Source organism: Typopeltis vanoorti, chromosome 16 (genome assembly GCF_054136105.1).
Source record: "Typopeltis vanoorti isolate ZY-2024b chromosome 16, IOZ_Tvanoo_1.0, whole genome shotgun sequence".
NCBI classification, from domain to species: domain Eukaryota; kingdom Metazoa; phylum Arthropoda; class Arachnida; order Uropygi; family Thelyphonidae; genus Typopeltis; species Typopeltis vanoorti.
In genome coordinates, this window is record NC_143564.1 from 78,433,124 (window position 1) to 78,448,280 (window position 15,157).

Here is a 15,157-nt window from a genome sequence, read left to right on the forward strand (position 1 = left end):
TTGACTTGGATCAGGGGATGGTTAACAGACAGATATCAAAAAGTGGTATACAGTGGGTGTGAATCTACCAGATTTAAGGTAACCAGTGGTGTACCTCAGGGTTCAGTCCTTGGGCCATTATTGTTCAATCTATACATTAATGACTTCAAGCAGGGTCTATCATCAGATTTGCAATTTTTTGCTGATGATGTGAAGATAGGCAGGGCAATCAGGGATGCTACTGATATTCAGCAATTACAAAATGATTTGAATAGACTGGAAATCTGGGTAAACAAAAATGGCTCTCAGTTAAATGTTAGTAAATGTAAAGTTATGCACTTTTGCGTGATTAGAGATCCAGCGGCATATTATATTATATTAGTGGGGTTATGCTACAAGAAACTGAAGAGGCAAGGGATCTTGGTGTATTGGAGGATAAGAATTTAAAGTTCAAAGGTCACATAGCAAAAGTTGCAAATACGATTCAGAGGATAGTTTCTATGCTGAAGCGAACCTTGACATGTAAGGATAAGGAAGTAATATTGCCTCTTTATAAGGCTTTGATAAGACCACACTTGGATTACTGTGTGCAGATTTGGTCTCCCGGGTTTCAAGGGGATAAAGAAGCTGTGGAAAGGGTGCAAAGAAGAATTACAAAGATTATATCCGGATTATGGGAATTAGATTATGAGGACAGATTGCGAATATGTGGATTACAGACTCTGGTTAACAGGAGAGAGAGGGGTGATATGATAGAGGTCTATAAACATTTGAATGGGTGTTATAGCATTTCAAATGATGAAATTTTTCGTTATATGGAAGGCAGGGAGAGAACACGGGGGGCATCCATTGAAGTTAAGGTTGTTCTCAGCCAAGAAAGGGGTATGAGCTAGGTTTTTCTCTCAGAGAGTAGTGAGTGAGCGAGTGGAATAATTTGCCCTCAGGGGTAGTGAGTGCATCTAGTGTAAATGAATTTAAGGGAAGGCATGATAGCTGGGTTGGGTAATTTACAGCCTCCCTCAATGAGTCCTTGACTTCCTGGAGGTCTCAGATAATAATAATAATAATATTTGCTATTCAAACAGATTTCTTTTACTCCTTTCATTTCTTTATTTATAATTTTTAAAATTAATTGCATAATGTCATTGGTCATCCATTCTTTCATTATTCCTTGTTCTCTGGAGGTTAGGTCATCTGGTGTGTTGACATTCATTTCCATGAAATCATTCCAAGTTTTCATTATTACACCCCTTTCACTGCCCTCATTTTCCAATTTCCCCACTATGAAATAAATCTTTCAACTGATTATTTCTTGTGCATATTTAATTTGAAGCTTCTTTATCATCCCAATTTATTCGTGTTTTCATGACTACTCTTTGTAAATTTCTTTATTTTATTTTTATTGTGGCTGCCCAAGGTACAACCAGATCATTTAGCATATGATGATTTAGAGCTGCAAGGCCCAAATATCCAAGTAAAATTACCCATGTACTATAATTTTACAAACTTTCACAGGTGAGATTAGATTCACATTATAAAAAGAACCTATCCAAACTCCCATGGCATTTGATTGACACAAGAAGGAAGATACCTCTACCAACTGAAAAGTGGTAGATTCCACACTGATAATTGAATACTGGGCAAGAAGTTTTTGAGTAGCATAAAGTTAACTGATAATGGTGTTTTCCATTACTTGAAAAAACTTATAAGTATTAGGGAAATCTTATTAGTCACTGCACAATACACTAGAGATTAATCAAACTAGTAAGTTTTGATTAATGTTTAGGTTATTGTGCAATGACTAATGAAAAGTTCAGAAATAAATTCATCTAATTATCATTGCCCACATTGAAAGAAATATTTCATATCACCTAATAGACAATTCATGTCAGATGACAACAGTATGAGTGTCAACTGACGTATTTGACATGAAATAGTGGGTACAGTGAATAACTAGTGAAAGTGCAATGAAGCAAAATGCTTTCTATTGATAAAAGGACCACCTCTGGAGAAATTTATCAAGAATTTTTTTTTCCTGATGCAATAAAAACATAAGTCTGCACAGGCATCTGAGAACAGCAAAACAAACACTGAAGATAAACAGCAATTCAGCACTTTCTAGGAGATGAATATATCAGCCATATCAACAAAGGATGAACTATCATTCTTCCTTTTGTTGATGACAAAAAAAATGTAAACTAATAAAATACTAAGGAAACAAACAGTTTAATCTACTAAAAACTCTTGAAGTTTTGTTTCTGAAATTTGGGATGTCATGACAACCTGTAGTAGTACTCAAAACAGTTATAATTTTGGTCCAACTGATGTCATGTCATTACTACATGCTCAAATTAAATAAATTAAACACAGAAGTACATGATAATGATATTAGTTAGTATTAGTATCATAATACAATGAATAACACTGCGTTATAATTTAACAAACAAAATACCTGTGCAATGGAAATTTTCTCCTCAGCTACGTAGCCTGATACTTCAATCATTTCCATACGATCTCTCAAAGGTTCTGGAATAGTATCTGTTACATTTGCAGTACAGATAAACAGTACCTACATATACATATATATGAACTACAATTAGAAAAAGAAAATTAAGTTATGCTTAAAAAAAAAAATAATAATAATAATTGTAAATAATTAGTGCCAGAGATCTCAGTAATTTGTCATGCAAATTTTTTGGAGGATTTATTCACATCTAAAGTGTTAAAATTAAATAAAAGAGATTAATATTAAAACCTAAAGGTATTGTTAAAAAATGCAAAAGGACTTTGAGAAAACTTGGCAGTACCCTCAAAGCTTTGTGTGAACTTATTAACATATACATAGTGAAAAATTTATAGACACAACACGTGTTAGAATAATTACTTCACTTAACATTAAGAAAGTAACATTCGACGTTTTGACCTCTGTATTGAGGTCATCATTAGGAAAAATACATATATATAAGATACAAGCTACATGACACAGCACTATACAAAAGTAAGGTGAATCTAAATGCTTGTTTATCATTTACCCTAGCCTGACCTCCGGTGAAAAAAAAAATATAAAAAAAAAATAAAATAAAAATGGAACTACATCAAACAATTTCTGAAGTCCTCTCATACTGAGATTTTCTTCTGTCTGGAGTTGTTTTTGTTGCTATACAGGGTTGAAGATGGGTCCCACATTCTTGGAATAATTAATCCATTTCACAAGCTTCTTTGAATTTTCTTTCAAACCAGGTTTGGTGCGGTGTAAGGACTTGGTGCCCTTTCCAGTCAATTCAGTGGCATGTTTGGAGTGTGTAGTCTGATACATTCCAAGAATGTGGAGGAACCATCTTCAACCTGTATAGCAACTGAAACAACTCCAGACATAAGAAAATCTCAGTACGAGGACTTCAGAAATTGTTTAATGTAGTTCCATTTTTATTTCATTTTATTATTATTTTTTCACCAGAGGTCAGGCTAGGGTAAATGATTAACAAGCATTTAGATTCATCTTACTTTTGTATAGTGCTGTCGTACCTTATACATATGTATTTTTCCTGATGATGACCTCAATACAGAGGTCGAAACGTCAAATGTTACTTTCTTAATAATTAGAAGAAACACACGTATAAACCACAGTGAAAATTATTTAATTGTAAATATTTCATCCTAAGTATCTTAGGACATCATCAGTACAGTATTTAAACAAAAATTAGGAATAACATACAGTTAGGGCGCATGATTACAATAGAATCTCATGAAAACGTGCATAACGTGCTAAAGTAGTACAAAAAAAAAAAAAAAAAAACCGTTAATTATTTAACACAGTTTTGTATGATAATTTCCCATACTTTAGGAATAGTAAGAACGTCGTTGCGGTTTAGGTTTGGTCTGTGTAGTAGGGCTTCAGAACTTTCTTTGTATAAACATTCATGTTTAAATATAGATCTATGTAAAAGTTTAGCCTTTCCCAATGGATCCTATGGTTTGGATTTTCAATTCCGTGTTGAGAGAGGCCAGATTTCTGCGGTTTAAGAAGACGAATGTGGTCTTGATGTTCCGAGATGTGTTTCTGAACAGACCTACCTGTATGTCCGAAGTAAGATAATTTGCATGAGCATGGAATCTCATAAACACCAGGTAACATCAAGGGTGAGAATTTGTCCTTAGGAGAAGGTAATAAGTTGTAAATTTGGTTGATAGGTTTGTAAGTAGTGGCAAAATTGTATTTCTTCATAATTTTAGAAAGACGTTCTGAGATGCCTTTAACGTAAGGTATGGGAATCCTATGCACTTCTTCCTGTCTGGTTTGATGTATGCAGAAGTGACTGATGATTTTTGAGTTGTTTTGGGATTATATCCATTTAGGATGGCTGTATTTTTGATAACTTCTAATTCCTGGTTTAAAGATTCTTCAGAGGAGCAGAATTTGTGTGCTCTGGAAACTAGTGATTTAATAATGCCAGATTTCTGAGATGGATGATGAGCAGAAGAATTGTGAATGTAGCGACCTGAGAATGTAGGCTTGCGAAAGACGGAAGTGGCGATGGAACCGTCTTCTTTTCTTTTGATGTGTAAATCCAAAAAAGAGATACCCTGTGTAGATTCTTTTTCTAACGTAAAGTTGATGCGATGATGAAGAAGGTTAATTTTATCTAGAAACAGTTGTAATTCAGGTTCGGGATGATTCCATACTGCAAATACGTCATCGACATATCATAGCCAAATTTGCTAGGTTTGGTGATAAAGGAGATCCCATTGCTGTTTCTTCCTCTTGCTTGTAAATTTGACCTTTCCAGGTGAAGTAACCTGATGCAATAACAAACTTGAACAATTCAACTATATCAGACGAAATTTTTGAGTTAGTAATTCTATTGTTTCTTTATGGGGAATGTTAGTGAAGAGGGAGACAATGTCAAAGCTGATTAACAAGTCAGTTTTTGATAGTTGAATGTCTTTAATTTTTGTGTGAAACTCATTAGAATTTTTGATTGAAGAGATTGAGTGGCCTATGTGAGGGCGGAGAAGGTTAGATAAGAATCTTGATAACTTGTACGTTGGACAGCCGATACAGTCTACGACAGGTCTAAGTGGAACATTAGTTTTGTGTAGCTTAGGTAAGCCATAAATTCTAGGAGGTCTTGCATGGTATGTCTTAAGTTTTTTGATTGTTTCTTCATCAAAAAACAATAAAAAAACTTAAGACATGCCATGCAAGACCTCCTAGAATTTATGGCTTACCTAAGCTACACAAAACTAATGTTCCACTTAGACCTGTCGTAGACTGTATCGGCTGTCCAACGTACAAGTTATCAAGATTCTTATCTAACCTTCTCCGCCCTCACATAGGCCACTCAGTCTCTTCAATCAAAAATTCTAATGAGTTTCACACAAAAATTAAAGACATTCAACTATCAAAAACTGACTTGTTAATCAGCTTCGACATTGTCTCCCTCTTCACTAACACTCCCCATAAAGAAACAATAGAATTACTAACTCAAAAATTTCCGTCTGATATAGTTGAATTGTTCAAGTTTGTTATTGCATCAGGTTACTTCACCTGGAAAGGTCAAATTTACAAGCAAGAGGAAGAAACAGCAATGGGATCTCCTTTATCACCAAACCTAGCAAATTTGTTTCTAGAACACCTTGAGGAAAAAATATTCACTTTTGAACACAAACCAAAAATTTGGCTAAGATATGTCGATGACGTATTTGCAGTATGGAATCATCCCGAACCTGAATTACAACTGTTTCTAGATAAAATTAACCTTCTTCATCATCGCATCAACTTTACGTTAGAAAAAGAATCTACACAGGGTATCTCTTTTTTGGATTTACACATCAAAAGAAAAGAAGACGGTTCCATCGCCACTTCCGTCTTTCGCAAGCCTACATTCTCAGGTCGCTACATTCACAATTCTTCTGCTCATCATCCATCTCAGAAATCTGGCATTATTAAATCACTAGTTTCCAGAGCACACAAATTCTGCTCCTCTGAAGAATCTTTAAACCAGAAATTAGAAGTTATCAAAAATACAGCCATCCTAAATGGATATAATCCCAAAACAACTCAAAAAATCAATAGGATTTTATGTATATAGGATTATCAATAGGATTTTTTCAATAGGATATAATCCCAAAACAACTCAAAAAATCAATAGAAGTGCATAGGATTCCCATACCTTACATTAAAGGCATCTCAGAAAGTCTTTCTAAAATTATGAAGAAATACAATTTTGCCACTACTTACAAACCTATCAACCAAATTTACAACTTATTACCTTCTCCTAAGGACAAATTCTCACCCTTGATGTTACCTGGTGTTTATGAGATTCCATGCTCATGCAAATTATCTTACTTTGGACAGACAGGTAGGTCTGTTCAGAAACGCATCTCGGAACATCAAGACCACATTCGTCTTCTTAAACCGCAGAAATCTGGCCTCTCTCAACACGGAATTGAAAATCCAAACCATAGGATCCATTGGGAAAAGGCTAAACTTTTACATAGATCTATATTTAAACATGAATGTTTATACAAAGAAAGTTCTGAAGCCCTACTACACAGACCAAACCTAAACTGCAACGACGTTCTTACTATTCCTAAAGTATGGGAAATTATCATACAAAACTGTGTTAAATAATTAACGTTTTTTTTTTTTTTTTTTTTTGTACTACTTTAGCACGTTATGCACGTTTTCATGAGATTCTATTGTAATCATGCGCCCTAACTGTATGTTATTCTTAATTTTTGTTTAAATACTGTACTGATGATGTCCTAAGATACTTAGGATGAAATATTTACAATTAAATAATTTTCACTTTGGTTTATACGTGTGTTTCTTCTAATTATGAACGCACCACAGGTTTCGTTATTAAAAAAAAAAATTACTTTCTTAATGTTAAGTGCAGTAATTATTCTAACATGTGCGTTGTGTCTTCATAAATTCTTCACAATGAATGCTGACCACCATGTAACCTTAAAAGAAAGAATTATTAATATAATAGATGTTTAAATCCTTCTAAAAAAACAGACTGAGCTACTGGTTTATACCAACTGATAGCAGAAGACAGATGTGGCAATATAATGTGAATAAAATGTTAACAATACAAAATCCCTTTTCATTAAATTGGATAGAACTTTGAAAGATACTTCAAATGAACAACATTCAGATGTCAGTTACAGTTTCAAATAAATAAATTATTGGAGATAAAGCAAAAGAATGTTGATTGTTTAGATGTGTTAATAATATGTTGAGAGCATGTCGGTCATGTTTCCAAATGGATATTGAATTACTAATAAACTAAAACCATATACTAGACCTTTGTGTGTGTATATACACACACACACACACACTATATATATATATACATACACTAGCTAAAATTCATAAACAGAATGTGCCACACTCAATTATAGATGCTGTTGACTCACCCCACATACAAATTAGCCACCTCCTTCCCACACAGCTTTTATCTCGCCACATAACATGACGAAACCACCTCAGCCTCGATTCCTTAATCTTTCCAGATACTTGGGTTACCTTCATTGTTTCCCTGATCAGTGAGTTTTTGATGTTGCTACACCACTTGCAAATCCCAGCATTCTCATTTCAGCTACATCCATTCTCTTCTCCTATCTCTTGGTCATCTGCCAGGTCTCACTGCTATACATCAGTGCAGTCTTACTACCATTTTATAGATCTTTCCTTTTAATTTGCTAGATGCTTTTGTATCATACAAGATATACCTGAAACATTTTCCCAGTTTATCCACCCTGGCTGGATCCTCCTATTGATTCTGAGTCCAGGAATCCATCACTTTGGACATGTGTTCCTAGATATGCGAACCTAGAAACTTCTGGCATGCCTGTGCCCTGCAATGTTATACTTCCTGCTACTGATCCTCAAACCACTGTCTTTCAAAAACATACCTCTATCATTCAAGTCTTTGTGCAAATCACCACATCATGGTCAAGGGTGATTCAGTTCTTACTATCTCTGTCATTCAAGAGCATAACAAGAAGTGATTCAAAGCTGACCCTTAATGAATCCTGACTTTTACTGAGAATGGCCCAGTGGTTTTCCTACTCCATATCTCACCCTGTTTTATACTACCATTATACATGTCTTGTAAAATATGATGTACATACTTCTCTGAAATCATTTTCTTTCCATGCTTCTCCGTATCTCTTTTCTTGGGACTCTATCAAAGGCCTTTTCCAAATCAATGAAGACCAGAAAAAGTTCTGTGTTACTCTCCTGGTACCTTTCTATGAACTGTCTTAGAGCAAAGATGGCATCAACTGTTCGCTGAACAGGAAAAACCCAAATTGTTCTTCACTAATTGACACCAAGTCTTGCAATCTCTTCTCGATTATCCTTTCCCATACCTTCATAGTGTAACTCATGAGTCTAATTCCTCTATAGTTGCTACAGGACTGGCTATCACCTTTGTTCTTATATAATGAAAACAATTCTGTTAAAGGCATCAGTTAATATGTTCAATTCACCTAGACATTTCCATACTTCTATAGGGATGTTATCAGGTCCAACTGTCTTCCTGTTTCTCATCTTTCTTTGAAGCACTAAGAAAGATGAAAAATATAAGGAAAAGTCTTTCCTACACTTCTATTCTTGTTATGTTAGGAAATGACCCCTTAACCAGATCTCCTCCATCCTTTTATATCTAATACACCCATTTCTTCATACAGAATGGTACCATCCTCTCCCTCAATCATCCTGGCTTGGTATATATCTTTAATTTTACACTCTTTTTGTCTGGCTATCCTGAGGGTCTTTTTAGACACCTCCTTTATTATCCAGAACTTTCATACAGGTTAGCAGAGGCTTCAGCTTTAGATCTTGATACCGTTCTCTTTGCTTCTCTATATTTTATTCTGCTATTCTCATCACCTGCTCTGTCCCACTTCTGTTCGGCCATTTTCTTTTCCCTAATATACATTTTTACCTTGTCACTCCACCACCATGTTTCCTCGTCCACCTTAATATTTCCAGTTGTCTCGCCAAACATCTCTTTCCCGATATTATGAATGTTTTCCAGTTTGTTTTCCCATTTTCCATCTCCCATAATTCATTTTCAGCAATCATCGCATCTACATTCTTGATGAACTGTTGAAGGAACCTCTACTCTACTGCAGCAAATAGAAATATGAAAGACTTATCCTCGAATCTGCTTCTGACTTAAGAAACTACCCTAACCTCAACAAATCTGGTAAGCTACCATCCTCCATACTTCAGCCCAACAGCTAAGAATGCCAAATTTAGCCTATTGGGGGCACTATTTCAGACTTTAGGTCTACTCTCAGTTGACATGCTTCAGCTTCCTTACTTATGTAGTACTCTGGTGCACATATCTTATTATATTTTGTTCCCTGATGACAGAAATTTGACTTTGTCAAAATACTGGAAGTATTAATTAAATTTATTTTAGATAATAAATTAGTCTACAGTGTAATTTCCTTAAAAGATATTTTGGATATATACATAGTCGAATAAATATATTATGACCACCATTATTTCTCAATTTACCATTCCACCCTGCAGGTGACACTGCTTATATCACAGTGAAAGCTAGTACACATGATATTGGAGGTGTGCAATGTACTATTCATACAATGTGATGAATCGACATGGTACTAGTTTTTGTATGGAAGGGTGGCAAAATCCAGGAAATTGCCAGCATTTCAGACTGTTCAGAGAGCACTGTAAGCAATTTCAAGAGTAAGACAACATGAGGAACAGCAGTTGCCAGGCCAGTGGTAGGCATCATGCTCATCAACGTAGGTTGTCCCACTTTGTTCAAGCCCATCGAAAAGACTGTAGAATGGCTGACAATAGAGTTAAATGGTTTTCACAATCCAGTATACCCTCCTCTGCACGAGCCTCTGAAGTAGGTGCCCAGTCAAGGTAGCCATGGTTAAGCCTAATCATCAACAACTGTAGTTTGTACCTAAGAGATGTCACTGGACAACTGAAGACTGGGAAAAAGTTGCCTATTTAGATGATACTTGTTTTCCATTATGCTGTGTGGATAGGCTGAGGTTAGGTGGAAACCTCAAGAGAGGAATCACCTCAATGTAATGGTCCAGAATAAACAGGAAGGGAGGCGAAGCATTATGGTATGGGGATGTTTTGCTGGGAATTAATTTGAGCCCTGATACCTGTAGACCACATTATGAAGGCTATAAAGTACCTGCCAATTATGGCTGATGACAGTATCTCTTTATGGTGAAAGTCTTCCCAGATGGGAACAGGTGTGTTATAGCAGAATAATGCAACTGTGTCATGTTGCCAGTTTGTCTGTGAGCAGTTTGCTGAACATGACATTTACTTCCAGGCATTATCATGGTCAATGAATTCACTAATCTGAATCCCATAGAACATCTCTGGGATTATGTGGATTGAGAGATCTGGAATTTGAATCCACAACTCCATAACAATCTCAAACACTCACAGATCTATGGGAAGTAATCCTGACAACATGATACAGTATACCCACTGCAACGTTCAATGGTCTTATAAAATCTGTTATCCCATGTAGTGCAGCAGTTCTAGCAGAGAGATGAGGGGATTCCATGGACTTAAAGGAGGATGGTGATGATAATTTTTTGACTTGACTGTGTGTGTGTATTATTTTTAAAATTTTTTTATGTTAAATCCACATGTGAAGTAGAAAACTTTCTGCAGATTGCTATTTGTGTGTGTGTGTGGGGGGGGGGGGAGGTTGTGGACGAGTGGTTAATGTGTTTGTTGGACAGCTAGAGGTTGTATTTCTAGAGGAAAACAGCATGAAGAAGATTGTTTCAAAGGGCAGATGGAGCAGGATAAGTTCATTCAGTGTGTGTGGGGTGGGGTCTGAAGATGGACTTCTGTTCATCAGATATCAGACTTATTTGAGCATTTCTGGTTGAATATCATTAATGTGAATGGATGTTTACCAGCAGCTTGATGTATTTTTATTGGTTTAGAGCAGTGGTTCCCAAACTTTTTCGGGCCACTGCCCCCTCGAATCCATAAACTCATCGTCAGTGCCCCCTGTCTTACCTGAGCCCGCCCTACATTCAGAAAAGCGATTCACACAACCTTTTGCAGCACACCTTCAGCACCCCCCAGCTGCCTGCTTGCCTCTTAGCGCCTTCTTAGGTAAGCCCACCGCCCACTTTGGGAACCACTGGTTTAGAGGAAAGCAAAAGATCGATGGAAGCCAGTTCTGATGAACATAACTAGCCAGTTCTGTTCGTCCGATATCAGACTTATTTGAGCATTTCTGGTTGAATATCATCTTCTCCAGCTGCCTTTCCAGATTTCAGGTTTTTCATGGCTTTTTTTACTTTAAGTATCAATGTGTACTCCTGACTGCATTCCTCCATTTCTAAGCTTTTCAACAACATCCAGAATATTTTGCCACCATCCTGCTATTTATTTTCTATGTTCTTACCAAAGTCTTCCCATGACTTTTATTTAGCCAGTTTTATACAGCGTATGTACTGCATTCTTACACTCCTTCTTATGTTTAATGGAATGAATAAAGCATAGAGAAACAATAAAATATAAGTTTATTAGATCCTATATTTTGTCTCTGTTACAGAGATATTGTCGGGGATAGAATCTTAAAATTCTAAAATCACACACAAAATACTCAAATCAATAAGTGGAAAAAATCAGACTAAAAGCCTAAAGTCCTATGAAGGGACCTTAGTCTTAGCTGTTGAGAGGGAGGCATAAGAATTTTATTAAGATATCTCTGACAATGTTTCTCTATGCTGTATTCATCCCATTAAACATAATAAGTTTAAATCAGACCATAAGCTAAATACTAGGCTTTTTCACACTTTTCTCTACATTCTCTCAGAGTGCATACTGATTGTGCAGGAACTTCTGATATGCTTTTTTCTTTTCCTTCACTACCACCACTTCCTCAGTCCTACCATGGAACTCTGATTTTTCTATCCTTGCACACAACCATATCACTTGCCACTCTGGGTGAATCAACCAAATTTTCTTCAAGATCTGTCAATGAATCTGCAAGGTTTTGTTCATGTTCTCAAGCCCTTTCATTTTTCCTTGAATAATATTTATGCATTTCAGTTTACAAATCAGCACTGAAAGCTGCTTAACTTTTTTGATTCATTTTAAAAGTTTCCTATAACTTTTCTTGACAATATGATAATCAATTTTATCCTGCTCAAAACTAATCAATCAAATAATCTAATAATCAAAACAATCCTGATCAAAACAGTGATCATTTTTGAGCCTAAATACTCATTCATTCGAAGAATACTAAACACAGCACAGAAAATGAATGTAGAAGAAAAGGCAAAACAATGTTCAGATGATTTAAAATAAAAAATAAAAATATTGAACAAAGGAGGATCGATGGCACATTTCATATTTATTCCACCAAACTGTGTTCTTTGTTTTGTATTCTTCTGTCCTTAATCAAAAGAAAATAATAGCACACCATAATGAAATGTCATGCCCACTTGGGTGCACCTACTCAAACAATCCCACCCCCTCTCTGCAATTTTTGTATGGAATAAAGCAAACAATGAAAAGTTCCAACTAATAGAAAAAAAATCTAGAATCAACAGAATTAAAAATAAGCACCATCAGTGTACACAGAAACAATGAAAAAACAGGCAGAAGAATTATATAAATACCAAAGTGGCATAATTAAATGCTACAAAGTCACCTAAATAATAACTGCAACACGTTACATTTAAGCAACGGTGATCAGGGAATAAAAGGTGTAGCTACACCCTCTGTTAAAAAAGAAACTGAACTTTTCGAAAATAGAAGAAACTAGTGGTGCCACCGTTGTATCCTTTTGTTGTTGAAAGCAGCAACCTTCATTAGTGTTGTGTCAACTGTTTTCATTAGAAGCCGAGTTATAGCGCCAAGAGTGACAGTGTGTTTTGATGAACGGTCGGAAAATGAGTTTCAAACAGAGAACTGTGATTGACTTTTGTGTTCAACTTGGTAAACGTTTTACCAAAACGCATCAAATGCTTCAAAAAGCATACGGTGATGAATGCTTATCACGTACTCAAATTTACGAGTGGTTTAAGCAATTTCAAAGTGGTCGTGAGATGCTTGAGGTTGACGAAAAGCCAGGTCATCCAAAAATTGGACTGAGTGAAGTTAACATCCAAAAAGTGCATGATTTCATCAAAGAAAGCCCGAAATCATCTGTGAGATTAATTGAAGATGAATTGGGGATTCCAAAATCAACTGTCCACAACATTCTGACTGAGAGTTTGGGCTTTTGTAAATTGAAAATTGAATTCACAATTTGTTCCCCACAAGTTGACCGATGACCAAAAAATGTATCGAATTGAACACTGCAAGGACCTCATTAAAACCGCTCGTAAGAACTTAGACTTCCTCAAAACCATCGTTACTGGTGTTTTGAGTATGAGCCCGAAACAAAGCGCTAGAGTGCTGAGTGGAGACCACCAGAAGAGGGGCATCCAAAAAAAAGTTGCTTGGAAAAGTCAAAAGTAAAGACAATGTTGATTTGTTTCTATGATTCCAAGGGCATTATCCACAAAAAATTCATTCCGCCTGGCCAAACAGTCAACAGTGAGTTTTATCTTGAAGTTTTGAAGTGATGTTAGTGAGAATTCGTCACGTACAGCATGAATATCGTGATGCAGACAGCTGGTCACTTTTGCACGATAATGCACCATCTCATCGTTCAAACATTGTGAGGTTTTTGAGCAAAAACCAAGTTTGTGTGCTGGATGACTTGCCATATTCACCATTTAGCATCCTGTGACTTCTTTCTCTTCCCCCGACTTCATTTGCCAATGAAAGGAAAGTGATACGACACCATTGAAAACGTTCAAGCGGCAGTAACCACGACCCTCAACAGTATCCCAAAAACCAATATAAAAAAACTCATTTAACGAATTAATTGACCGTGACAAACGCTGTATCGAAGCTGAGGGAGAGTATACTGATTGAAATAAATTATTTGAATAATTATAAGTGGCCTGTGTTTTATTTTCTATCAAACGCTTGGTTTCTTTTTGGATAGAGGGTGTATTAGTACGGTATTCCAGCCTGTCTGGTAATGATTAGCATATATGCTTTCCAACTAACAAGTTGCCAGTTTTAATCCTGCAGTGGGCAAGGATATGTGTGATTGTTTTCAGGTGACTGAAATTTGTAAAACAAAAACAAAATTAATAAAAATACAATTAGCTCACACACGGTACTAATGTATTATAGATTTACAACTTTTGTGGGTGGGAGGAAATTTAGAACTTATTTGCACCAATGGTGGCAAATAAGGTTTGAATAAGAAGTGAAGGAATTTTTTGAATTTTTAGAGAAGGGAGCTGAACACTAAGAAAAAAAAAGGAAACTTGTTCTTGCTTGAGATGTACACAGCAGAGTAGCAAAGGAATACAACACATATATATAAATGTTTTGAAAAAATTTCAGAAAAGAGGAAAGCTATAATAATGGTAAGAACTTACTGACTTTCAGTTCAGGACATGGACTAGTCATCATTAATATCCCATTTCAACATAAAGATCTACATAAGTTCAAACAAGAGAACACACAGGAAGAAAAGTCTCAGTGCATATGTTATTATTGATAAAGATATTAACAATAATATATGCTTCGTGTTCATTCAGGATGCAAGAGTATACAGGAATGTGAATAAGAAGTGATCACCATTTAATTTTTTTCAGCAGTTTCTTAAAAAGTTTTTTTATCATACTGAATATAGAAAAAGATCAAAATTAAAGTACACCTAAACCTCTTTTTATGCGAATTTTTTTTACACGAATTGGGATAATAATTTTTTTTTATGCAATTTTTATTCACTTTTACGCAACCAACCTAAAGTCTAAGTTAGGAAATAATCCATAATTCAAGAAAATTCTGAGAATTTTGTAGAATTGCATTCTCATTTCAATTAAGAAAATTCTGAGAATTTTGGAGAATTGCATTCTCGTTTCAATTAAGAAAATTCTAAATTCTTACGAATTTCATTTATTGGAAATTCCCCAAATTACATAACTGACTGCACATAAAAAAGCAGTTTGAACTTGGTGTTTGAGTGGACAATACAGTTACCGCATTCTAAAATTAATAATTTATAATTAATTAATAATTAATAAATAATGTTTTTTTTTTTCATTTTTTTGCTTA

At 35.4% G+C, this 15,157-nt stretch overlaps 1 protein-coding gene across 1 annotated transcript in view; it reads right to left on the minus strand.

The window, feature by feature from the left end:
- Lon (lon protease homolog, mitochondrial) overlaps positions 1-15,157 on the minus strand; it is a 319,254-nt gene that overhangs the window by 69,928 nt on the left and 234,169 nt on the right. The window contains exon 16 of the mRNA XM_090406689.1: positions 2,432-2,548. Coding sequence (XP_090262815.1) covers positions 2,432-2,548 — 117 coding nt within the window. The remainder of the gene's footprint in view (positions 1-2,431; positions 2,549-15,157) is intronic.